This window comes from Rhincodon typus, chromosome 9 (assembly GCF_021869965.1).
Source record: "Rhincodon typus isolate 14 chromosome 9, sRhiTyp1.1, whole genome shotgun sequence".
Classification (NCBI taxonomy): Eukaryota; Metazoa; Chordata; class Chondrichthyes; order Orectolobiformes; family Rhincodontidae; genus Rhincodon; species Rhincodon typus.
In genome coordinates this window covers 31,895,287-31,923,108 of record NC_063340.1, presented here as the reverse complement: position 1 = coordinate 31,923,108, position 27,822 = coordinate 31,895,287, and the positions used below count along the sequence as shown (strand labels likewise).

General features: G+C 41.7%; 1 protein-coding gene across 3 annotated transcripts in view; it reads right to left on the bottom strand.

Moving 5' to 3' along the window:
* Positions 1–27,509, bottom strand: part of fndc1 (fibronectin type III domain containing 1) — a 289,356-nt gene extending 261,847 nt beyond the window's left edge. For all 3 annotated transcript variants that reach the window (XM_048601414.1, XM_048601415.1, XM_048601416.1), the window contains exon 1: positions 27,074–27,509. In XM_048601414.1, coding sequence (XP_048457371.1) covers positions 27,074–27,137 — 64 coding nt within the window. In that variant the 5' untranslated portion in view covers positions 27,138–27,509. The remainder of the gene's footprint in view (positions 1–27,073) is intronic.
* Between the last annotated feature and the right edge of the window lie 313 nt (positions 27,510–27,822).

Below are 27,822 nucleotides of genomic sequence, written 5' to 3'. Positions count from 1 at the left end.
TCACAAAGCAATCATTGAAAGGAAGGAAAATTAATAAGGGTCAGCTAAAAGATTAGAGCCACTGGATATAAATACTATGGGGAATGCTACAAGAATAAATAGAAAGCATCTCATTTCTTATCAAAGCTGCAGATGCTGTAAATCAGGAAGAAAAAACAGAAGTTGTGGAGAAGCTCAGCAGGTTTAGTAGCATCTGTGAAGAAAAAAAATCAGAGTTAATGTTTTGGGTCCAGTGACCCTTCCTCAGAACTGTTAACTCTGATCTTATTTCTTATACCTTGTGTAGGGGAAACAGTGCTTTCCTACAGGCAGCTGAACTGCTTGTACACAAGAATCCTGTTTAAAAGAGAAATTAAAACAAGCTGATAAAGATGATTGCTGGAGAGATATGTTTGCCAATGATTCTGATGAATCACTGTACCCTAAAACAGGTTAGTATCATCAAATCTAGAAATAAAAAATGGTTTTTCACTGATGAAATGATGGCTGCAAGAGGAAAGAAACAAGGGAATGTGAAGTATCAGAGAGATGCTTGTGCTATGTGCAACATCATGAGCTTCTCAGACTCATGTGAATTTATTTAAAGGGGTGACTCAAAAATGTAACTGTTCAAGGTCAAGTTGAGCTTCTCTGTTTGAACAATGTTCACCCTTCTAGATCAGACTCAGCCAAGAGTCCGATACGACAGACTGAAAACAAATAATGCAGCTCCAGATACTGGACACTACGCAAGTTCCCACCATGTCAACAGAACTCAGTCAATAGCTTGGTTTGGTAACCACTTTGTATGCCAGAAGAGATGTGCAGTGTTTTGCTTAACAACAGGCTATAGACTGCTGAACAGGTGCTGATGGATGACTGTCTTACTCAGATAAAGCATAGTACACAATTAGATGCAATCCCACAGGAAGTTGTGATGAAAGCCTGGAATGATCAAGGACCCACTTGCTGCATGAGTATATTCGACAAGCAGAGTGGAGGTGATTCTCCAAGATGACTTCCTGTACAGCAAAAAAACCACTGAAGCCTTAAATAGTGAAGTGAGTTATAGAATGAAAATGAAACAACAGAAAGACAAATTCTACTTTTCTAAACCAAACAAAACAAAGTGAGAAGGCCAGCCCCAGTGCAAACAAAAGTTAGCCCACTTGGCAATTTAGGACTCATATATAACAAAGACGACAGCTTCTCTACATGGTGAATGTGAATGACCAGCTCTAACACAAACCCTTCAAGGGTCTAGGGCCGAAATGTCAGCCTCTCTGCTCCTGTGATGCTGCTTGGCCTGCTGTGTTCATCCAGCCCTGCACCTTGTTGTCTATAGTTCTGGGGACCTGGGTTTGAATCCCACCATGTAACATGGTGAAATACAAGTTCAATAGAAACCTGTAATTAAGAGTCTAATGATCACCACGGAGCTGTTGTCAATTGCTGGAAAAACCCATCAGCTTTGATTCACATATACATAGTCTGTGAAGAAAATTACCAGATGTACAAACTTGCAAATTACAGTGGATTCAATTTTTTTTAATGGAAGGGGGTGTTTAAATAATTTTTTAAACATCACACTAATGCATCTTCTGAATTCATATGTAAATGAAAGATTTAAGCATTTACAGGCCACAGAGAACACCAAAGACTCAAGGAGAAAGTGCAATCAGGTCCAACAGACAAGTTTTAGAGAGCTAGACAAATTTAGTTACTAGGACCTCAAAAAGAGAGAAATCTTTGTATTAGTCTCAGTGACACTTGGTATTGCATACAAAAATAGAGAATAGTGCAGAAGGCAGGACTTTAGATTCACAAGGGATTGGAACAAGGTCTAGAGGAGATGGAATCTGTACAAGTAGGGTAGGATAGGGTTCTGGCACAGAGGTTTACTGGTGCCAATGCAGAGTCCTGCCCTGACGTTAGAAATTGAATGTAAAAACAATGTTGGGAATACTTATCAGGTCAGCTGGCAGCATCTGTGGAGAAACAGAATTCAAATTTCAGCTTGATCTTTCTTCAGAACTGGGAAAAGTTTAAACCTATTACACTAAGTGAGTGAAATGGGGAAGTATAGAAATAGAACAAAAGGTAAATCCTGTGATTGGGTGCAAGACAAGAGCCATTAAACAACAAAGAAAGAGTTGGTGCAGTGGAGGTAAAGGGAGCAGCAATAGCATAATAAAGGAACAAAAGTCTGGGTCCAGAGGGAGTGGGTTTAACAAAATTATGAACAGCTAACATCTAGAATCAAAAATGATGCGAACAAGGTTAAGGAAGACATATGCAAAGTAAAGGCAAGAAAGAGGAGGGCAGGAGGCACAGATTGCATTCTGGAATTGTTGAACCCAGGATTGAATTCAAAAAGCTGTAAAAAAAGGATGAGCTGACATGGAGCTACAGGGTCTTGCTTACAGACTGATCTGATATGTTCTACAAAGCAATTACCTTATCTGCATTTGTTCTCCCATTGTACAGCAGACTGCATTTTAGGTAAAAAGTAAAGGATATACTACATTGAAAAAGGACAAAATCATAGTTTTAGCTGGAAAGAGCATTTTGGACTTTGAACAGTAAAGAGAGAGGAGGCAAAAGGATAATATTGTACCTCCTGTGCTTGCATTGAAAAGATGTTATCTGAAGGGAGCAAGGTGTTAGACTCAATAGAAATTGCTGGCAGTTTCAGAACTAGTTCTGATGAAAAGTCACCAGACTTGAAACGTTAACTCCATTTTCTTGCTAGATGCTGCCAGACCTGCTGAATTTTGCCAGCAATTTCTATTTTTGTTTCAGATCTCCAGCATCCACAGTTCTTTGTGGACCCGAGCGTGGCGGATGGAACAGTCCTTCACAATGCTAGTGGTGGATGGAAATTGAAGCTGCCTGGGGCGGTGGGGAAGAGGCAAGATCAAAAGTATATAAAATACTTCAGATTTGGTTTAAGGCCCTATCAGCCACAAGGTGGTAAGAGAGAAGAGAATCTGTGGTATAAGATTCATGTAAATCATGATGTAATGGATCACATGACTGACATCAGGTGAAAAGAGACAGGTCCAGAACAAGCATGTGAGGAGTGAGGTCTGAGAGACTACACTAGCCAGCCAAATTGATAAATTACTTTTTTTTTTTTAAAATATTCATTCACAGGATGTGGGTTTTTATTGCCCATCTCCGATTGCTCAGAGGGCACTTAAGATTCAATTACATTTGGATTCAGATACACATGTAGACCAGACAAGGCAAAGGACAACAGATTTTCTTCCCTAAAAGAATAGTGAACCAGAGAGGATTTCCCAACACAAAAACAGAAGTTGCTGGAAAAACTCAGCAGGTCTGGCGGCATCTGTGAAGAGAAATCAGAGTTAACATTTCAGGTCCAGTGACCCTTCCTCAGACTTCTGAATGTTAACAGACTTCTCTGCACAGATGCGGCCAGACTGCTGAGCTTTTCCAGCAATTTCTGTTTTTGTTTCTGATTTATAGCATCCGCAGTTCTTTCAGTTTTTATTTAGGAATTTTCCACAAGTGACAGTAGTTACATGGTTGCCATTATTCACTGGATTGCCACTGATCCACCAGCTCCACTTAAAACACAAGTTACAAATAAAAATGTATTACCCTATATTAGGTGTTGAAGAGCCTTCCTTTGAGATAATGACCAAGCAGCCTTGGGGACAGTGTACGTGCTCACTCCAATAGCTCAGACATACTACGGACAAGTATCTCAATGCACAGGAAGCAGCAGTGATTTGAAGCACAAGATAAAGCACAACCATCAATTGAGGAAAAAAGCAAGGCATATCAGAAGTGCTTGCATGCAAAGTTGTATCATCATAACTGATGTGACCAAGATGGAAAAACATGAAAAATACAATGGTGTTTTAACGAAGCAGGTACTGTGAAATGAAGAGAGATAACAAGGTGTAGAACTGGATGAACACAGCAGGCCAAGCAGCATCAGAGGTGCAGGAAAGCTGACATTTCGGGCATACACCCTTCTTCAGAAATGGGGGAGGGGAAGGGGGTTCTGAAATAAATAGGGAGAGAGGGGGAGGCGGATAGAAGATGGATAAAGGAGAAGATAGGTGGAGAGGAGACAGACAGGTCAAAGAGGCAGGGGTGGAGCCAGTAAAGGTGAACATAGGTGTGGAGGTAGGGAGAGGATAGGTCAGTCCAGGGAGGACGGACAGGTCATGGGGGCCGGATGACGCTAGTAGGTAGGAGATGGGGGTGGGGTTGAGGTGGGGAGGAGGGGATAGGTGGGAGGAAGGACAGGTTAGGGAGGCGGGGACAAACTGGGCTGGTTTTGGGATGCAGTTGGGGGAGGGGAGATTTTGAAGCTTATGAAGTCCACATTGATACCATTGGGCTGCAGGGTTCCCAAGCGAAATATGAGGTGCTGTTCCTGCAATCTACGGGTGGCATCGTTGTGGCACTGCAGGAAGCCCAGGCTGGACATGTCGTCTAAGGAATGGGAGGGGGGAGTTGAAATGGTTCGCTACTGGGAGGTGCAGTTGTTTAGTGCAAACAGAACGTACGTGTTCCGCAAAGTGGTCCCCAAGACTCCGCTTGGTTTCCCCGATGTAGAGGAGGCCACAACGGGAACAGCGGATACAGTATACCACATTAGCAGATGTGCAGGTGAACATCTCTTTGATGTGAAAGGTCTTCTTGGGGCCTGGAATGGGGGTGAGAGGGGAGATGCAGGGGCAGGTGTAGCACTTCCTGCGGGTGCAGGGAAAAGTGTTGGGTGTGGTGGGGCTGGATGGGCCTGTGGAGCGGACAAGGGAGTCACGGAGAGAGCGGTCCCTCCGGAAAGCAGATAAGGGTGGGGAGGGAAAAATGTCTTTGGTGGTGGGGTCAAATTGCAGACGGTGGAAGTGTTGGAGGATGATGTGTTGGATCCGGAGGTTGGTGGGGTGGTACATGAGGACGAGGGGGATTCTGTTTTGGTGGTTATTGTGGGGAGGGGGTGTGAGGGATGAATTGCGGGAAATGCGGGAGACATGGTCGAGGGCGTTCTCAACCACTGAGGTGGGGAAGTTGCAGTGCTTGAAAAACAAGGACATCTGAGATGTTCGGGAGTGGAATGCCTCATCCTGGGAGCAGATGCGGCGGAGGCGAAGGAATTGGGAATAGGGGATGGCATTTTTGCAGGAAGGTAGGTGGGAGTCGGTGGGCTTGAAATGGATATCGGTTTCCAGGTGGTTGCCAGAGATGGAGACAGAGAGGTCCAGGAAGTAGAGAGAGGTATTAGAGATGGTCCAGGTGAACTTAAGGTTGGGGTGGAAGGTGTTGGTGAAGTGGATGAACTGTTCGAGCTCCTTGTGGCGCTGATACAGTCATCGATGTAATGGAGGAAGAGGTGGGGTTTACGACCAGTGTAGCCACGGAAGAGGGATTGTTCCACTTAACCTACAAAGAGAACAATTCATCCGAAGCTGAAATTAAAACTGGGTCCCTGCTGCAGTGAGCTGAAGGAGTCAGTTGATCGTCAACAAACAGGAGGCTTATTAGTGATAGGCAGCATGGTTTTGTGCAGGGAAGGTCATGTCTTACCAACTTGTTAGAATTCTTTGAGGAAGTGTCAAAGTTGATAGATGAGGGAGGGGCTGTAGATGTCATATACATGGACCTCAGTAAGGTGTTTGATAAGGTTCCCCAGGGTAGGCCGATGGAGAAAGTGAAGTCGCATGGGGTCCAGGGTGTACTCGCTAGATGGATAGAGAACTGGCTGGACAACAGGAGACAGAGGGTTGTAGTGGAAGGGAGTTTCTCAAAATGGAGGACTGTGACCAGTGGTGTTCCACAGGGATCCGTGTTGAGACCACTGTTGTTTGTGATATACATAAATGATCTGGAGGAAGGTATAGATGGTCTGATTAGCAAGTTTGCAGATGACACTAAGATTGGTGGAGTAGCAGATAGTGAAGGGGAACGTCGGAGAATGCAGCAAAATATAGATAGATTGGAGAGTTGGGCGGAGAAATGGCAGATGGAGTTCAATCCAGGCAAATGCGAGGTGATGCATTTTGGAAGATCCAATTCAAGACCGAACTATACCGGTAAATGGAAAAGCCCCGGGGAAAATTGATGCACAGAGAGATCTGGATGTTCAGGTCCACTGTACCCTGAAGGTCGCTACGCAGTTCGATAGAGTGGTGAAGAAAGCATACTCATGCTTTTATTCATCGGACGGGCTATTGAATACAAGAGGTGGCAGGTCATGTTGCAGTTGTGTAGGATTTTGGTTCGACCACATTTGGAATACTGCGTACAGTACCAAACATTACCAAAAGGATGTGGATACTTTGGAGAGGGTGCAGAGGAGGTTCACCAGGATGTTGCCTGGTATGGAGGGCACTAGCTACGAAGAGAGGTTGCGTAGATTAGGATTATTTACATTAGAAAGACGGAGGTTGAGGGGGGAACCTGATTGAGGTCTACAAAATCATGAGAGTTATAGACAGGGTGGATAGCAAGAAGCTTTTTCCCCCAGAGTGGGGGACTCAATTGCTAGGGGTCACGAATTCAAGGTGAGAGGGGAAAAGTTTAAGGGAGATATGCGTGGGAAGTTCTTTACGCAGAGGGTGGTGGGTGCCTGGAACGCGTTGCCAATGGAGGTGGTAGAGGCGGGCATGATAGCGTTATTTAAGATGTATCTAGACAGATACATGAATGGGCAGGGAGCAGAGGGATACAGGTCCTTGGAAATAGGCGACAGGTTTAGAGGGAGGATCTGGATCGGCGCAGACTTGGAGGGCCGAAGGGCCTGTTCCTGTGCTGTAATTTTCTTTGTTCTTTGTTCTAATGGACATTAGTGAGCCAGATAGGTTTCTGCAACAGAGATAGTAGGAACTGCAGATGCTGGAGAATCTGAGATAATAAGGTGTAGAGCTGGATGAACACAGCAGGCCAAGCAGCATCAGAGGAGCAGGAAGGCCGACGTTTCGGGCCTAGGCCCTTCTTAAGAAATGGGGGAGGGGAAGAGGGTTCTGAAATAAATAGGGTGAAAGGGGGAGGTGGATAGAAGATGGATAGAGGAGAAGATAGGTGGAGAGGAGACACAGAGGTCGAAGTGGTGGGGATGCACCCAGTAAAGGTGAGTGTAGATGGGGAGTTAGGGAGGAGATAGGTCAGTCCAGGGAGGACGGACAGGTCAAGGAGGCGGCTACCTATCTCCTCCCTAACTCCCTACCTACACTCACCTTTACTGGCTCCATCCCCACCTCTTTGACCTGTCTGTCTCCTCTCCACCTATCTTCTCCTCTATCCGTCTTCTATCCGCCTCCCCCCCTCCCTATTTATTTCAGAACCCCCTTCGCCTCCCCCATTTCTGAAGAAGGGTCTAGGCCCGAAACGTCAGCTTTCCTGCTCGGCCTGCTGTGTTCATCCAGTTCTACACCTTGTTATCTCAGGTTCCTGCAGCAAATGCCATTAGTCTACCTGCTTATTTCAAATGTTACTGAATTCAAATTTCTTCATCTCGCACTTTAGGATTTATTCCTGTGTCCCCAGAACATTAACCTGGGTTCTGCATTGCTAGTCCATTAACATTATCACCATATTATCACAAAGGAAGAAGCACTGAGCCTTCAAACCATCCTATTAGGAAACGGAGGTGTACCAGGCTTGACCATCCATGATTCCATTTCCTGGTTTCCTACTGTCAAGAACCAGAATTTTATGTTTCATTAAAATGGCCATCCTAATATTCTTTGTTTGAAGATCTCCAAGCTGTACAAATTTCTCTCAACACTACTCACCTGAGAAAGCTGACAAAGATGCTGTGAGCCACCAAGCCTTTACTAAATCTGGTGTTCTGACCATTAAGCAACTTAAAGTGTTGCCTAATCTTATTTCTTTGACACTTCTGCCATCCCCAAATATCTATAAACCCACGCAGGAGATTTTTATGTTTAAAAACCGTTGGTAAACTATGGAGGATCTTAATTTAAATATTATGAGGGATTTACCTCTAAAGGTGGGTTAACCCAGACACCTCCATACCTGCGATTGTAAAAAGTTAGAAATAACCAAAGCCTCTCCCCACCAACGCCCTCAACCCCAACAGTCGGTCTCTCTGTCCCCATTTTGGGGTTAATTTAAACCGTACATTTCCAAACAAAATGACATATAAACCTCCATTACTATTGTATAAGGTAGTGGTTCTGAAAAAGTTAGTGGGAGATTACATTAGGTCCTACCCAATCTAATGGTGTTGCAGTCCTAGGGTGAAGAATGAAGAGTCCAGCTCTAGATTCTAGATGTGATTAGATAGGTCATCTCTGACTCCCGATAGATATAATTACAAAGACTAACCAGCCAATGTAACTTCTACCTATTGCTACTATGCAATAAATTACAATTTGTTGTCAAAGCAAATATCTTTTCTTGTTCAAACTCATGAGTGGTCCACCCTTTCCCACTGTTAACCAAACAGGCTCTCAGACTCAGTCTAAAAAGGAGAATTAGCAAGAAAATACAAAAAGGGTTGGTGGCAGTAACCTCAACTCCAAGCTGCCAGCAGCTAGTTCAGCAGACATACATTATTCACTGCACATCTCAAAATGGTCAGCTTCAAATGAGCACGAGAAAAGATGGTGTTATTCTCGGAATATACATTCACACTATCCTCAGTTACATGACATTAAACTGAAATGACTTACTGCAGCTCTAAAGCACGTCAGGGTAAAGATTAAAACTGCATGCTTTGTATTCCTTGAGAACAAAACTCCAAATCACCAGCCAGTGAAGGATTAGAGCTGAAACTGCATTGTAAGTCAGTCAGGAAGCCACCATGGTGAGCTGAGCTGATTGGCTTTTGATGACAGAAGAGACATTTTCCAGCGATGTAGGCCAATCTACCACACTCTGGTCCAGCAGGGAAAAAAAAAAATCTGCCAATTCAGGTCCCAAACAAAAGCAAAGAAATTGGAGATCATCACTGGGCTTCCCACGGTGTTCAGCAAACTATTTGGATGATGTGCCTCAATTAAGTAATTCGGGTGGTGATCTGTAAATATGATAGCTTTGGAGATATGTACATGTTGTCAAATGCAAAAGCAGGAAGAGAGGAGTGGGTTGAGGATGATTAATAACAGATCAGTACTCCAAAACATGAAATCGCACACTTCTCACATTTTCTGTTCCAAGTTCCAATTTCTAGAAATCACAGTTTTTCTTCCTGTCACAGCCATTTGATTTGTTGGTACATCTTTCAACTTTGAAGGGGCTTTAATTATCAAAACTCAGTTTATATTTATTTTTATTTTTCTTTGTATGGATGCTTTGTTCCATATTGAACATTTTCTAAAGGCAATATAAAGCCAGAGTTTCACTCCTTATTGAACTGATTGTTGTCTTCATATATTTATATTTCTATTTCTAATACTAGCAGACCTTTGAGAATAAAATAACAAATTTATCTCAAAATTAGAAGCTGCCATTCACATGTAAGTCTGCAACTATTAGATACTGTTGAATTTTCTCCAACGAATTCAAGAAAAAAAACACGATTGGTTTCAATAGTCAGAAAAGTCTTGACTGTATGAGGTAATGGTTCTGAAGGGGTGTATGTTCACGTTCCATTGACTCCATTTATTCAATTGATGTCACACTGTGTGAAAGTGGAGATAATGAGTTTCCTTCTAGGAGTAAGAAAATGCATCTGTACCAACTCCTAGTAATTATACCTGACCAAATCTAATTGTACTACTTATTGCCATTATGCAATAAATGGTATCAAAGTACAGTCCCTCTTCTGTAGATACTCTACAGTGATGTATCCTCTACCTCTAATCACCAGATAGGCCCAAGACAAAACAAAGAGAAGTAGTAGTGGCAGCAAACTATCCCAAACAACTCTTACCCATTACCACATACTGGCCAAGGTAGGAAATTCAACAGAATAACTGAAGTGGTTGCCTCAGAAAATACTACACTCATTATTCAGAGACCACAGATCCTTCAATCAGGCTTGGAAACTCAACATTGATTAAATGCACAAACACAGCAGAGCACAACAGGTAAATTCACAAGGAGGTTATGGGGTAAGTCAAGAAAATAATTAGCAACACAAGGACAAACTATAAAAGTAAATTAAGAAATTGAAAGAAACATAAAATATTCTAGAGTTACATAAATAAAAAAGGCAAGTTGGACCAAAAAGACATTGAAGTTTTTTTTCTATTCATTTTGTGGGATGTGGGCGTCGCTGGCAGGCCAGCATTTCTTGCCCATCCCCAGTTGCCTTTGAGAAAGTGGAGGTGAGCTGCCTTCTTGAACCACTGCATTCCTCCTGCTGTGGGTTGACTCACAATGCTATTAGTGAGGGAATTCCAGGATTTTGACCCAGTGGCAGTGAAGGAACAGCAATATATTTCCAAGTCAGGGTGGTGAGTGACTTGGAGTGGAACTTGGAGGTGGTGGTGTTCCCATATATCTGCTGCCCTTGTCCTTCTAAATGGAAGTGGTCGTGGGTTTGGAAGATGCTGTCTGAGGATCTTTGGTGAATTTCTACAATGCATCTTGTAGATTCTGAGCGTCGGTGGTCGAGGGAGTGAACGTTTGTGGATGTAGTGCCAATCAAGCGGGCTGCTTTGTCCTGGATGGTGTCGAGCTTCCTGAGTGTTGTTGGAGCTGCACTCATCCAGGCAAGTGGGGAGTATTCCATCACACTCCTGACTTGTGCCTTGTAGATGGTGGACAGGCTTTGAGGAGTCAGGAGGGGAGTTACTTGCCGCAGTATTTCCAGTTTCTGGCCTGCTCTTTAGCCACTGTGTTTATGTGGTGAGTCCAGTTGAGTTTCTGGTCAATGGTAACCCCCAGGACGTTGATAGTGGGGGATTCTGTGATGAAGTGTTAAATATTAAATAATTATTTCTCTTCAATGTTTACCGGGGAGATTGATCAGCTGAACATGACAACTGCAAATAAGATGAGATAATATAATTGCATTTAAACAAGTGTGTAAGTGAATTACTGAAAATTATAAAACACTTGGTCCAGACAGTTTGTATCAGAGCATTTTGAAAGAACTTAGGGAAGAGTAAGCAACAACACCATTGCAAATATTTAAGTTTACGTTGGAAAAAGATGCAGAGTCAGCAGACTGATGACTAATTAACTATAGGCTTATATTTGAGTACAGTTCCATTATAGATCCAGGGAATCACAGACTAGGGTTCAACTGCAATAATAGAAAAAAAAATAGAATTCCTGTGAGATAAACCTCTTAAATAAAAAAAATCCAGAAACCAAAAACAGAACAAATGAGTAATGGAAGCAAATTACTGCAGATGTTGGAGACCTGAAACTAAACGAGAAAACTCAGGTCTGGCAACACTGTGGACAGAGAAACAAAGTTCTTTGTTTGAGTCCAACATGTCTTCTTCAACTGTTCTGAAGTAGTGTAATATCACACTTAAAACATTAAATCAGTTTCTCTGTCCATAAAAGTTGCCAGAACTGCCGAGATTTTCTAGCACTGTTTTAGTATAAAACAAGGAGTACTTAGCATGGATTTCAAAAGCAAAGATCTTGCTTGACCAACCTCTGTGTTCCTGTTTCAAAGAATTCAGAATGAGTAAGAATACTGTAACAATGCAATTCATCGAACATCTAAGGCATCACATAATCACAAAATTGTTAGAGTACAGATGGAGACCTGTTGTCTACAGTCCAGCTCTGAACAAGCAATTTACCAAGCACCACTCATTTTCTGACAATCTTACATATTTTAAATTTTCCTGTAATTCAATTTCCTCTTTCTTTTTGAACAAGTGACAAAGTTGTTTGATGAAGACAGGATGGTAGAGGTTGTCTATATTTAGCAAGGCCTTTGACAAAGTCCCTCATGGCAGGCTCATACAAAAGGTGAATCATGGAATACATGGAATCTTTGGTGAGCTGGTAAGATGGATACAGAACTGGCTTAGTCATAGAAGAATGTAACAGTGGAGGGCATTTTCAGATTGGTAAAATGTGACCAGTGGTGTTCCACAGGGCTCAGTGCTGAACCCTTGTTGTTTGCAAAACATACAAATGATTTGGAGGAGAATGTAGGTGGCCTGCTTAGTGTGCTGATGACAAAGATTAGGGGAGCTGCTGATAGCAAGGATGATTACCGGAGAACACAGCAGGATATAGATAGGCTAAAGATGTGGGTGGAGAAATGACGGTTGGAGTTTAATTGGATAAATGACAGATGGAATTTAATTGGATAAATGCAAGGTGATGCATTTTAGGACATCTAATGCAAGAGGAAAGTATACAATAAATGGCAGAACCCTTAGTAGCATCAACATACAGAGGGATCTAGGCATACAGGTCCACAGTTTCCAGAAAGTGACACCACAGAGGAGAAGGTCATCAAGGAAAAATAGCATGCTTGCCTTTAATGGTTGAGTATAAAATTGGTAAGTCATGTTGCAGATGTATAGAACTTTATTTAAGCTACATTTAGAATATTGTACACACTTCTGGTCGCCACACTACCAGCAGGATCTGAAGGCTTTGCAAAGGGTACAGAAATGACCTACCAGGATGTTGTTTTATTTGGGGGGGCGGGGTGTGGTATTAGCTAGGAGGAGAGATTGGACAAACTTTGGTTTGTTTCATTTGAACATGGAAGGATGAGGGGTGACCTGACTGAAGTTTACAAAATTAGGAATGGCATGGAAAGAGTCGATAGTCTTTTTCCCAGCGTAGAAATGTCAATTATTAAGAAACATAAGTCTAAGGTAAAAGGGGATAAGTTTAAAGGAGATGGGAGATGCAAGTTTTTGTTTTACACACAGAGCTGGGTAAGTGCTTGGAATGAGCTGCTAGAGGTGATGATGGAGGCAAATACAATAGCAACGCTCAGGAGGCATCTTAACATATATATGAATAGGCAGAGAATAGAGGGATATTGGCTATGGGGACACAAAAGGTTTTGTGTTTAGAAAGGCATTATGTGTCAGCACAGTCTTGGTGGGCTGAAGGGCCTGTTCCTGTACTGTACTGTTCTTGGTTCTCTCAATGTTTCACTTGAACCTGCTTCCACCACACTTTTTTTAAACTTTCCACTGCTGCTTTTGACAATTGTCTTAAGTTCATGTCCTCTTATCCTTGACCCTTCAAACCAGTTTTCATACATCTACTCTGTCCAAATCCTTCATGATTTTGGATATCTTTTCTCAAATTTCTGCAACAAAAGTGGTCCCAACTTCTCTAATCTATGTGACCGAGTTCCTCATCCCCGGAAGCACTTTCGTAAATCTTCTCTGCACTCTGTCTAATGCTTTCACAACTTTCAACAAGTGTGGAAACTTAAATTTGACAATACTCCAAATGAGGCCAAACCAGTGCTTCATACAAAATTAATATAATCTCCTTGCTCCAGTACACCATGTCTGTATAAAATGAAGCCTAGGATGTTGTGTGCTTCATTAACCACTCTCAAACTGTCCTGCCACCTTCAATGATATACGTACCTTTACACTCAAGTCTCTCTGCTCCTGTGTAACCTCCGATTAGATTTGTACCCTTTATATTGTCCGCTTTCTACCTATCAAAATGAATTACTTCATATTTTTCTGTATTGAATTTTATTTGGCACTTGTTCATCAATTTCAAAACGTCCAATTCTTCTCAAAAATCCTACATTACCTTCTGCACAATTCACAAGTTCCAAGTTTTGGATCATCTGCAAATCTTGAAATTATGCCTGTATATCAAGGGCACAGAGGGCACACAGCCTTAGAGTAAAGGGAAGACCTTTTAGAGCGGAGATAAAGAGAAACTTCTTCAGCCAGAGAGTGGTGAATCTATGGAATTCACTGCCACAGACGGCTGTGGAGGCCAGGTCATTGAATACGTTTAAGACGGAGATAGATAGGCTCTTGATTATCAATGGGATCAAGGGTTACGGAATGAAAGCAGGAGAATGGGGTCGAGGAACTTAACAGCCATGATTGAATGGCAGAGCAGACTCAGTGGGCCGAATGGCCTAATTTCTGCTCCTATGTCTTATGGTTAATGAATTATGCATCAAGAAGAGTAAGGATCCTGACACTAACCCATGAGGAACTTTAATACAAACATCCTGCTTGTTCAATAAACTTCTATGAACCACTACTCTCTATTTGCTGTAGTCAGGCCAATTTCACATACATGTTGCTACTGTCCTTTTCGTTCCACGAGCTATTGTTTTGCTCACAGGTCTGCAGTGTGGCATTTCATGAACTGCCTTTTAGAAGTCAACATACACCTCATCAACAGAAATGCACCCAAAAATCGAGTTAATATTTCCTTAATAAATCCATGCTGTCTTTCCTTAATGAACTCACATTGGCCCAAGTGACTATTCATTGGGTTATGAATTATTGTTTCTAGAAGCTTCCTCAAAGTTAAAGTGACTAGTTTATAGCGATTAGATTTGCCTTTACCTTCTTCAAAATAGGTGGGTGTATTATTTGCAGTTTTCTTTCCTTTGTCACAACCACACCCCCAAATCTATCCCTCAGCATCGTAGAAAAGTATCAAAGGATGTACAGATAGCCTGTTCAATACCCAATGATCATCAAATTTTAAACCTCCACGTTATCCGAAATTCCTTTTTCTCACCTTATACAAGTGGAGAGGGTCAAAGGCTGAGAGTGGAAGTAAAGGAGGGGGTCAGGATTGGGGTCCCAGAACATATACATAGGAAGGTGGGGGGAGGGGTGCGCAGTGTTCGGATTGTGGTCCTAGAACAGATTACACTGGGGGTGAGGTGGAGTTCCAGGCTGACGGTGCAGGGTTGAGAGAGAGGCTGAGGTCCTGGAATGAAATTGGAATGGAGTGACAGCCAGTGAGGGCTAGACTCTCATGATGTTCATACAGCTTCAAGGATCAGGGTCCTAGAACAGGGGTGCAGGTGGGGAATAGCTGAGGTAGTGGGACATATCTTGAAATATCTCCCGGCTGAAGGTCTACCTCCATTTTCTTTGCCATCCTTTATTTCTAGTCTACCTCTGCTAGATCCTTTCTTTAATTACTGAAATGGTTTCTATTAAAATTGGATAGTTTCTTTGAGTTTTCCTTGTCCCTTTCCTTAACCTACTGATATTAAGATTTCAAACACAATTATATTACAGTTATTAGTCAGATGATCTCATATTGAAACAGATTCCACTTGTCGTACCGTAATCATAGAATCCCTCGAGTCTGCACTGATCCTCCAAAGGACATTCGCCCAGACACAGCCCATCACTGTATCCCGTAAGCCCACATTTACCATGCCAAAATCTACCTAGTCTACACATCCCTGAACACCATGGAAAATTTCAGCATGGCCAGTCCACCTAATCTGTACAGAGGAAACCCAAGCAGACACAGGGAGAACGTGCAAACTCCACACAGACAGTCAGCCAAGGCTGAAATTAAAACTGGGTCCCTGCTGCAGTGAGGTAACAATGCTAACTACTGAGCCACCGTGCTGCCGTTTAGTACCAAAACTAAACTTCAGCTTTTTCCTGACTGGACTGAACCATATGAAGACAGATATTTGTACAAACATTTCAGTACTGATAAGCTTTGGAGTGAATACTCATTTCATCAGGTTAACTGCATCAAGCTTCCTCCAATCTAGCATAGACTATTGCTAATTACCCAAACTGAATTCCCAGCTTCCCAATCTGAAAATCACTCTCCAATTTTTCGCCACATTCCTTATTAAAGCCTGTTCTCTCAGTTAAAAATCTCAATGTTGTCATTCTCTAATGAATATCATAGAGTTTCATCTATTTACTTGATGAGATTTCCTTTATCTCATACTTTCTCTAAGTTTGTGTCTTTCATCATTGTTTGTGGAAGCATAAGAATCAATGTCTGCAACCTGTTGAGTACCTGCAGATTGTAATATCTCTGGTGACATCAAACTCTTTCTGATGTCCTTCATCACAACACCATTTGTTGGTGTAGTGACAACTGGTATAGTGACTTGTTAAGCTCTGGTTAAATTTCTTTTGTTGGCGATTTTGCTAAGAGGTTCACAATTCTCATGAACTTTTATAACTGCAATTAATTTCATGGAGCTAGAGATTCTTTTATGACTTGGTTCTCCAGTATATTAACCTTTGTTCCAGATAGGAACAAGAAACCTGACTGTTGGTTATGAAGACTCTCACTTACTGTCGAGTGTGAAATCTGCCTCTTGTAGTCCACTCAGCAATGTTCTCGCTTTCATGCCATGCTCAGCTTGAGCGGAACCTTATATCAACACATCATCCATGCAGCAAATAATTCCGTGCAAGTTCTCTGAAGGATTTAACATTGTTCCCTGAAAGCTTTCTGGTGCTGATGCTATTCCAAAAAATAACATGTTAAAACAAAATATTCTAAATGTTATGATTTTTACCTGAATCCAATGTTAGCATCAAATTTAGAGAAAATGAGTTCTACCCTAATTTTGCTAAACTCTCACATTGATACCATTGGATGGACTTCTCTTTTGCAGATTTATGGAGTTCCGCACAGTCATTGCTTAGTGTTATACATTTGTTTGACATCAGAACTGGACCCATATGAGCATCAATTCTTTTGTTTTTAAATAACTGGTGAAATGGCTTCTTGCCTTACAACTGAGTTGCTCCCTTTCTTCACCGCTGGAAGTAAGTGGCATGGATGCTTTTTCGTGTGCACACAGCATATTCACTTCTTAGCTTTGTTTTATACGATACACTGCTTTCAGCTTGTCCAATCCCATTAATAACTTCAGAAATTCTGCTCTAAAATCTGACTGTCCTACACTATCCACTATTTCCTATTCTGTGAGTTAGTTTAAATTCCATACATATCTTTATGCTTAAGGGTGATGTCACAACTCTAATGGGAATTGTGCACATCATTAAATCCCACCATTCCCCATCCATCACAAATACATAAACAAAGCTAATCACTAGGTGTACAAAATGATCAGAGGTATAGATACAGTGGACAGCCAGAGACTTTTTCCTAGGGAGGAGGTAGCTATTACGAGGGGGCATAGTTTTAAAGTGAGTGGAGGTAGATATAAGAGAGACGTCAGAGGTAGGTTCTTTACTCAGACTGGTAGGGGCGTGGAATGCATTGCCGGAGAGGGTAGTGAAGTCGGCCTCATTAGGGGCATTTAAGCGGCTATTAGATAGGCATATGGATGACAGTATAAGGTGGGGTGGAGGTTGGTAAAAGTTCGGCACAACATCGTGGGCTGAAGGGCCTGTACTGTGCTGTACTGTTCTATGTTCTATGTTCTAATGTGGTTTATTTGTCTTACTTTGACTGCTAAGATAAAAGAAACTCATAACAGGTTTTGTCAATATACAAGAAAACAAAACTTGCTATAAACAAACTGATTCTTTAAGGAGTGGCAAAATGGATTGATACTAATATGCAAACTAAAAATATATCTTTTAAATCACAACACGCCATTACATTCACACTAAAACAGGACAGAGTTCTGCAGAAATACTGTGGTTATCAGACTGCTGAATGAACCGCTCTAATTTCAAATCTAATGGTGATCTTGCTTTTGTGCACCTTCAGTGCAGCTGTAACCTCACATGCCTTGCTCTGTTTAAACACAGTATGATTTGTCTGTACTGCACACAAATCAAAGCTTTTCACTGTACTTAGGATGTGACAACAATAAATCAAATCTTACCATTATCTTCTTCCCCTTGTAATTTCTTAACCTCCATCCATGTGGATGGTACATCTTACAATCCAAGATCATTTCTTGCTGTTGTATTTATTTGAACTCACACTAATTAAGCTATCCTGACATCCTTTCCTACATGCCCAATAACTTGTATCTGTGCCTTTAATTCATTAATTTTGCTCCAAATACTGTGCACATTTAAGTAAAAGTCTATTAATGTTGCCTTTTTACCATTTTCCCCCTTCTGACTCTTAGCACACACTTCCACTAATTACTTTAAAAGGCCTCTCTATAGCTGTAGTTATTCAATTCACGAGGCCACTGGTCCCAGCACAGTTCAAGTGATGCCTGTTCAATTAGAAGGACCCTCTTTTATCCCAGTACAGGTGCCAGTGCCCCATAAACTGAAACCTATTTCACCACATCAGTCTCTGAACTATACATTTAACTCATCAAATTTATTATGTAACGCCAGTTTTCACACGGCTCAGATAGTACAACAGACATTACTACCTTGGTTGGAGATAACACACCGTGTGGAGCTGGAGGAACACAGCAGGCCAGGCAGCATCAGAGGAGCAAGAAAGTTGACATTTCGGGTAGGGACGTTTAGGACGGCACAGTGGCTCAGTACTTAGCACTGCTGCCTCACAGCATCAGGGACCTGGGTTCGATTCCACCCTCGGGCGTCTGTCTGTGTGGAGTTTGCACATTCTCCCCATGTCTGCATTGGTTTTTTCCGGGTGCTCTGGTTTCCTCCCACAGTCCAAAGATGCGCAGACTAGGTGGATTGGCCATGCTAAATTGCCCGTAGTGTTCAGGGAAGTGTAGATTAGGTGGGTCGTAGGGAAATGGGTCTGGGTGGGATGGTCTGAGGGTCGGTGTGGACTTGTTGGGCCAAAGGGCCTGTTTCCACACTGTAGGGATTCTATGATCTATGATCTTACTATCTCTGAGTGAGTTACTACCTTGTTGGAGTTACTTTTCAAATTTAGCTTCTGTGTGTTCAAATTCTTTCAGCATAACCTCACTAGTTCAATCACTGTTGTTGGTACCAACATGGATGACAGCAACTGGATCCTTCACCTGCCCTCCCTCATCAAGCTCTTCTCCGGCCCTGAAGAGACATCTTTAACCTTAGCACCAGGCAGACAGCACACCCTTCAGAACGCTTGCTTGCAGTTGCAGAAAACAATAACTAGCCTGCCAATTATATTGCCTTCTGCATTCCTATTTCATTTTCCTGCTTGAATGGCTCCCTGTACCACAGTCCATGGTCAGATCGCTCATCCTCCTTCAGACCCAACTCTCATCCACACAGCTTGCAAGAATCTCATAACTGTTTGGACAATTACTGGCCACGAGCTTCTCTAATACTACCCAAATGATCTCCATACCTGCCTCACCCAATGTGTTTGATTGTCTCCTAGAACAAAGGGTCCAGGTAACTTGGTGATGTGATGCAATGTCTGCAGTTTGGACTCCAGCTCCTCAACTCTGATCCAAAGTTCCCTGAGCTGCAAAGACTGACTACAGATGTGTTCCTTTTTTTAATCACAGTTTCCAGCAACACATCACCTATTCTGCTTTCACCATATTTGATTTAGTTAATCAATTACTCTAGAATGACTTGTCTTTATACTTTTGATCTTGGTATTTTTTGCAAATTAAAATAATTACAATCTTATATTTAACAAGCTTTTAACAAGATAACAAGATGACAGTGACTAGAAATATTCACCAATCCATTGCTTTCCCTGAAATAAAACAAAAAAAAGCAGATATTGAATATCTGAAACAAAACAGGAATTACTGGAGAAACTCTGATTTGGTAGCATCTCTGGATAAAAGTAGAATTAAGATTGAGTCTAGTGACCCTTCTTCAGACAGAAGATGACCCTTTTGACGAAGGGTTACTGGATTCAAAACATTAACTCTGCCCTCTTTCCACAAATGCTGCTCAATCTGAGTTTCTCCAGCAATCTGTTTTTATTTCACTGCTTTCCCTGCATTCACTTCACATCGTGGTGCATGTTATCATTCTACCTCTGGTCTTACTGCAGATATACCACTAGATCCAACCTTTTTAATCCTCTCCCAGTCACTCCTCTCTCTGGAGATCTTATATCCAGCAGATAACCTGAAAGTTCCTCTTTCCACTTCTGCGCCAAACTCCTTTTTGAACCAAAATCCCACCTAACTATTTTCAACCCATTTTCCTGCACTTGGTCCATAGCCTTGTATGCCTTGGCGTCACAAGTGGACATTCAAATACTTAGACCATAGACACCTACAGTGTGGAAACAGGCCCTTCGGTCCAACAAGTCCACACCAACCCTTACAGCATCCCACCAATCTGAACACTATGGACAATTTAGCATGGCCAGTCCACCCAACCCGCACATCTTTGGACTGTGGGAGGAAACCGGAGGAATGTTATGAGAACTTCTACCTCTACCACCTTTACAGGTAACGAGTTGCAGATTCCCACAAGTCGCTGGGTTAATTTTTTTTTCCCTCATCTCCTCTAAACCTCCTGCCTCTTACCTCCAATCTATGCCCTGGTTACTGATCCCACCATCAAGGGGAACGTTTATTCCTCTCTCCCCTATCTATGCTCATTATCTTATACATCTCAATCATGCCCACCCCCGCTTATTCTCCTCTGCTCTCAGGAGAATATTCCCAGTATATACAACCCCGTTCATTACTAAAACTCTCCACCCCCAGTAACAACCTGGTATATCTCCTCTGCATCATCTCCAGTGCAATCACATTCCTCCTTTAATGTGGATTCTAGAATTGCACCCAATACTCTAGTTGTGGTCTAACCAACGTTTTAGACAGTTCCAGCATAATCTCCCTAATCTTAAACTCTATGCCTCAGATAACAAAGGTAAGTCTCTTGTGGTGCAATGTCCCTACTTCTGAGCCAAGAATCCCAGATTCAAGTCCCACCTGCTCCAGAGGTGTATAATAACATTTCTAAACAAATTAATTTTTTTAAAATCCCATATGCCTTCTTACTTCACTTTGTCTACCAGTCTCGCTATCTTAAGGGACTGTGGATAATGCACACCAAGGTCTCGCCATTCATCATGTATTCCACCTGCCTTGTTTGTCCTGCTCAAGTGCATCACCTCACAGTTATCTGGTTTGAATTCCATTTTCCACTGACCAGTCCATCTGATCAGTCTGTCAATATACCCCTGTAATCTACGGCTACCTTCTTCACTATTTACCACCCCACTAATTTTTGTAACATCTATGAACTTACTGGCCAACCTTCTTGTATTCAAATTTAAATCATTTATATATACAGTAAACAGTGGAGCCTTGCGGTACTCCACTGGACACAGGCTCCCAGTCACAAAAACACTCTTAACTATCACCCTCTGCTTCCTGCCAGTCATCCAATTCTGATTCCAAATGATCAAATTTCCTTGGATCCTGCATCTTCTTACCTTTGCTACCAGTCTCCCATGCAGGACCTTATCAAAAGCTGACTAAGTTGAATGCATTCCCCTCATCCACAAACCTGGTTACCTCGTTGAAGTGTTCAATCAAGTTGATCAGGCATGACCTCCTTTCAACAAAAACACTGCTGACTGTTCGTGATTAATGCCCTCTTCTCCAAATGCAGACTAATTCTGTCCCTCAGAATTGCTTCCAATAGTTTCCCACCAGTGTTTAAACTGACTGGTTTATTCCTTACTTCCTTAGAGTCATACAGCACAAAAGCTGACTGTTCGGTCCAACCAATCCATGCTGACCATAATCCCAACTAAACTAAGTCTCACCTGCCTGCTTCTGTCCCACGTCCCTCCAAATCTTTCCTATTCATGTACTTATCCAAAATGTTTTTTATAATTGTACCTGCATCCCCCACTTCCTCTGGAAATTTATTCCACACACGAACCCACCCTCTGTGTAAACAATTTGCCCTTCATATTGTTTTTTACATCTCCCTTCTCTCACCTTAAAAATGTGTCCCCTAGTCTTGAAATGTCCCATCCTGGGCAAAAGACAACTACCATTAACTCTATCCATACCTTTCATTATTTTACAAACTTCTATCAGGTCGCCGCTCAATGTCCTACACTCCAGTGAAAAAAGTCCCAGTCTATCCAGCCTTTCTTTATAACTCAAACCTTCCATACCCAGCAACATCCTTCTCTTCTGAACCCTGTCCAACTTGATAATATCCTTCTTATAACTGGGCAACCAGAATTGGAAACAGTACTCCATAAGAGGCCTCACCAATGTCCTGTACAACCTCAACATGACTTCCCAACTCCTAACTCAAAGGACTGAACAACGAAAGCATTCTCCAGTCCCCTGGCACCTTTCCTGTGGCCAGAGAGCAATTGAAAATTATTGCCAGCAATCCTGATAAATCCTTCCTTATCTCACATAACAGCCTAATATACAGTGAACTCCAGGGCTGGATGACATCCACTTCCAAGGCTGCCTAACCTCTCAGAACATCCTCTATGCTAAATTCTTTAATTATATTCTGGTCCTTTGACCAGATTGCAGTGCCCACATTGTTGCTCTCAAGCGAATACCAACACAAAATATTCACTTAGACTCCAACTTACGTCCTCCAGCTCCATGCTCAAGTTATCATTTTAAAAATCTGACTTCCTCTAGTTTATAACTTTAATTTCAGGCCCATTCTTATCCTTTCCCTCAACTATCTTGAATCTAAAGGAGTTATGATTCCTGTCTGCAAAATGTTTCCTGATAGTTGAACTATTTGCCCAGCTCATTACATAAAATGAAGTCCAGGACAGCTATCTCTCTTGAAAGGCCTTCTATATACTGCTTTAAAAACTCTCCTGGATGCATTTTAAGAATTCTGTTTTCTCTAAATCTTTTATGATATGATTACCTCAGTTAACAGTCAGGAAGTTGAAATCTCTCCCTATGACTACTTCATTACTATTAGACTTCTCCAAAATTTGCCGACATATCCGATCTTCTATTTCTCTCCGGCTGTTAGGAAGCCTAAAGTACGCTCCAGGCAACGTGATTGCTCCATTTTGGTTTTTAAGTTCTACTCATATGGCTTTGAGAAGCCTTCTAAGATGTCATCCCTCCTTACTGCTGTAATTGTATTCAATGTTGAATCACCTCCTCCCCTGTTTCATCTGAAGGCCCTATATCCCGAAATATTGAGCTGCCAATCCTTCCCCTCTTTCAACCAAGCTTCAGAGACAGCAATGGCATCAAACCCCTTGTTTTAATTTTCCCTCAACTCATCTGCTTGGTTATCACTTCCTCGTGTTAAAATTAATACCATTAAACCTTACTAAAATCCCTTGTGCCTTAACTGGCTGACAAAGTCTATGCCGTGCTGTCTTTTCCAATTTTTGCCATGCATCTCCTTGTGCTGAACCTTCTCTCAAGATCCCAATCCCTACCAAATTAGTTTAAACCCTCCCCAACAGCACTAGCAAACCTCCAGCAAGGATACTGGTCCCTTTCTGGTTCAGATGCAACCCATCTGCCTTGTACAGGTCCAACCACCCCAAAAATCTAAAAGCCCTCCCTCTTGCACCATCTCTCCTGCCACACATTCATCTGGACTAACTTTCTATTTCTATACACCTTATGTCTAACACCCAGAATTAATATTTAAGTACACGGCAATCCCATGGATTTCTCAGCAATACCCCCCAGATGTTTATGAATTAATGAGTTAGCAAATCTCATTACATTTCATAAAGGATTGCAATTCTTGACTTTTGCTGATCTAGCCTTGAAATTCCCTTTCAAGTACCATTTCATCATGGTTCATGTTCCCCTGAAATATGAAAACTGCACTTCAGTACTCATTCACTAGCATAACTTCTGCTCTTCACTGAACCAGATGCATCCTTTGGTTTTCCCTGAGCTCTAACCTTGCTTGATCTTATGAAGTAAATATGACAAAAGGGCTTTTCAACTTCCTCTCTATGCAACGTGCAGAAGTATGCAGACTTTTTCCAAGCCTCTTACAGCTTTTCCAACATAAAGCCAACAACCTCCCACTTTCTCGGCTGCCCAGTATTTTTTCTGAATTCTGACTTCTACTCTTAGCTGTTAATTCCTAGAGTAGACTCATGGAAGTTTACAGCACAGGAGGCAGCAATTTGGCCCTTGTGCCCATGCTGAACAAACACGACTACACTGATCCAATTTTCAAGCTTTTGCTCATAGTCCTGGAAGCCAAGGCACTCCAAATGAATTTTTAAATTCTGCTTAAATATTACAAGTGTCTCTGATTCAATCTCCCTTTCAGATAGTGACTTGCAGATTCCCACCATCTTCAGTGAAATAAAATTCTCAACTCTCCTCTGTCTTCTAACTCAACTTTAATCTATGCCATCAGGTTATTGACCTTTCAACAAATAGAAAGAAAGTGCCTGTTTATACCTCTCAATCTTAGAACTTGTCTGATGTCCCCCTCAAACTTGGACACTCCAAGGAAAACAAGTCCAGCCTATCCAATTTTTCCTCTTAGCTCAGACCCTGCAGTATACTAGTAATTCTCCTCTGCACCTTCTCTAATGCAATCACGTCCTTGCTACGATGTGGTGACGAGAACTTTATGTAGTACACTACACCAGTTAAATCTAACCAGCATTTTAGTTATTTTGAATTGACCTGTTCAGACATGTTATGATACCCTTCTGCCGCAGGTAGGACCTGAACCCTGACCTTCTGGCCCAAAGGTAGGGATACTACTACAATGCCACAAAAGTCTAAAGTCATTAACCACCATTTTATACAGTGCCAGCATACCTTCCAGCATACAGCTATCCTCCTCACTAAATTACCAACCTACCAATTTTCATGTCATCAAACTTCTTGATCATACCCCCTATATTTAAGTCCAAACGATTAACATGCATCACAAAGTGCAAGGCCACAGCAACAAGCACTATGGAATCCTACTGGAAGCAGACTTCCATCCACAGAAACATTCCTCTACCATCACCCTCTGCTTCTGGCCTCTCAGCTAATTTTGGATCCAATGTGCCACTCTGCCTCGGATCCCATGGGCTTTTAATTTCTTACCTAATCTACCAACCTTCTCAAAATTATTGCTAAAATCTATGTAGACTACATCTTTTACATTGCCCTCATCAATATTCCTGAATCACCTCAAAACATTCAAACAAATTTGTCAAACACAACATTCCCTTAACAAATCCATGCTGACTATCCCTGGTTAATCAGTATGTCACTGCATGCATAGATATTCCGTGTTCCAGAATTCTTTCTAATAACTTGCCTACCACTGGGGTTAGAGTGACTGGCCCTCTCCATCCTGAGTTTGTTCTAACAGCACAGAGCCATCCAACTGCTCTTGCTACAGTATCAGCAATCTGCCCACCCCTTCTGTTTTTAACACGCCTCATTCACTGAGAAGTGTTGTGACACGTCCTGAAAGCACTGTAGTAGTCATGGAATTGTGATTTGAGAGCTCTTGTGGTACAGTGGCAGTGTCCTACCTTTGAGCAAGGAGTCCTTTGTTCAAGTCCCACCTGCTCCAGAGATGCATGATAACACCTCTGAACAGGTTGATTAGAAAATATCTACAAATGTGATTCTATTTTTCTTTTACTGTCTCTCTTTAAAATGTCAATGAACTGACTTACAATTATTTTAATTTTCATTTTTCTTTAGGAAAATTATCCATTATTCAAAATCTAATTAACATGTCAAAAAGGGCAGAATTAGCCCTGGTACTAATTATCAAACTTATATCCGACTCTTTCCAAAATAGCATAAACACACTGACTGCTTTAGTAGAAATATTGGCCAAAATACGCAATGCAGTCATGTGATGGAAAATAATACTATTATTCTACTGAACGAATAAGTTATGTTACATACTTCAGAGGATAAAATTGTGGAACTTAATGTTGGCCAGTTAGTACATTCCTACTGGTCAGTTTCCATCATCCTACCAAAAAGATAACTTGAAATGAAACAGTGGCACCTGTTACTGAAGTGGGATAAATTATTCTCACGTTCAGGGGATTCTTTGCGTGTCCGCCACCCCTATTATACACAAACACAAACATACAATCTCTAATAATTGCCAAATATATTCAAAACTGTCCTGTTGATGCAGGAAGTTTGGAACTAGTGAAGATTTCAGTAGCTCCCCAATCCGGTGCGGTACGTTTGAATTTGTTTTTTTCTAAATCATTGAAATAGTTTTTTTAATACTTGTGATTACACAAAATAAAAGTAAACCTCTATAAAATGATAGTCCGAATATAGCAAAATATTTATGAGGAGCTAGAAACACAATACGTATAAACTTATTGTATTTTACCAAGAAGGTTTAAATAGTTGGAAAACAAATCTCACATTCAATCATTTCAAAAAAATGGATTCAAACAATCTGTCTGCATGAAATAACAGTAGATATGTGGATTAGTATCACGGATTAGAAAGTTAGACCTAAAGCTATGAGCTGGTGACTTTGTTAATGCTCGGATAAAATTGTTGCATTAAATTTAAAGCCATTTGGTTAAAATCTGATTTCAACGGACCCAGCAACATTGATATACATTATATTTAAATCGTAAAACAAAATTGTTTTTGGCTCTGCTCATCACAGTCACTCATCTAAACTGAACTAAATGCAGAGTTCCACAGTGATTTATAACATGACAATTGAATCAAAAGAATTTCCAGCCGTTTTCAACGTCACTTTGCTAAATATGGGACTGCCGGAGCCTCACATTTCAGTCACTGCTCATCCAAAGTCGTCTTAAAATGTAACGTAAAAGCATTGCAGACCGGCATGGTGGACGGATGGCTGAAGAAATTAATCCAAAAAGCTTTGAGACAAAATGTTTCTCAGAATGACATTTAAAACTATTTTCAACTTCTGCGGTGTGTTAAAAAGTGTTTTAAAATGGCAAATACTCTGCTTTGACTACAAATTCAAAATTGACACAATTACATGCTTTTTTAAAAAAAAGGTTGGGACTCTCAAAGAGTCTACAGAGGCTAGTGGAGTGCTAGTAGCTAGCAGTGGCTAAAGCTAGTAGCAAGCCAATAACTTAAACCAAAAAAAAAGGTCCGGTCAGCATACTACATTTAAACTGGTGTCAGTTGTGATAACTTTTATGTTAAAACCCAGCTCACGAACACAAGAGGGGGAAATGCCTCTGATTAATCAACTCAATGGATCCTGTTTCACTGACTGAAAATATCATTAAATTTTTTTAAAAAAAAGCGAAATAAAACTCAAATTATTCCCCGATGAACCATATAAAGTTCACGAAAAGCAAACAAAACAAGTTGTTCTTCCCGCTCAAAAATGTTTGCAAAACTAAATTACGCCTTTAAACTTTTTTTTAAACAAATGATTAACATTAATACAAACACAATGTCCAGCCTTATCCCTACCTTTTTGCGGCTGTACAACAAGGAGAGTAACCATGAAGGTGAAACAACTTGCAGCTGTGAACATCTTTAGGTTTCGGTGCCGAAAGCAGCAGCTGGTCCGGACTGCGACTGCCACACTCCCCACTCACAGCGAACAGGCGGTCTCAGGTAGCCAGAGGAAGACTATCCACACGCACACAATTCCGTAATTCTCCTCTTCCCAGCTCCCACTAACCCGAAAACCACTACCTCCCTCCTCCGACTGACAGTGGAAACACCACCTCTCTCAATTCTGCCCCCAACCTATCGATCAAATGCAATTATCCCGAAACCATCGAAATTCTTATATCGTCCTTAATATGGAAGAAATAGGAGTTCTGTCATTCACAGATACTAGACAAGAGTAGATTGAAGGAGAGATAGACATCAATCGCCTCAACCTCTCCCCCGCAGAACGTGCAGCCCTCCGCTCCAATCCCAACCTCACCATAAAACCTGCGGACAAGGGAGGCACAGTTGTAGTATGGCGCACTAACCTCGACATCGCTGAGGCCAGACGCCAACTCTCTGACACCTCCTCCTACCACCCCCATGATCATGACCCCACCCCTGAGCACCAAACCATCATCTCCCAAACCATCCACAACCTCATCACCTCAGGTGACCTCCCACCCATGGCCTCCAACCTCATCGTTCCCCAACCTCACACTGCCCGCTTCTATCTCCTTCCCAAAATCCACAAACCTGAATGCCCTGGTCGACCCATTGTC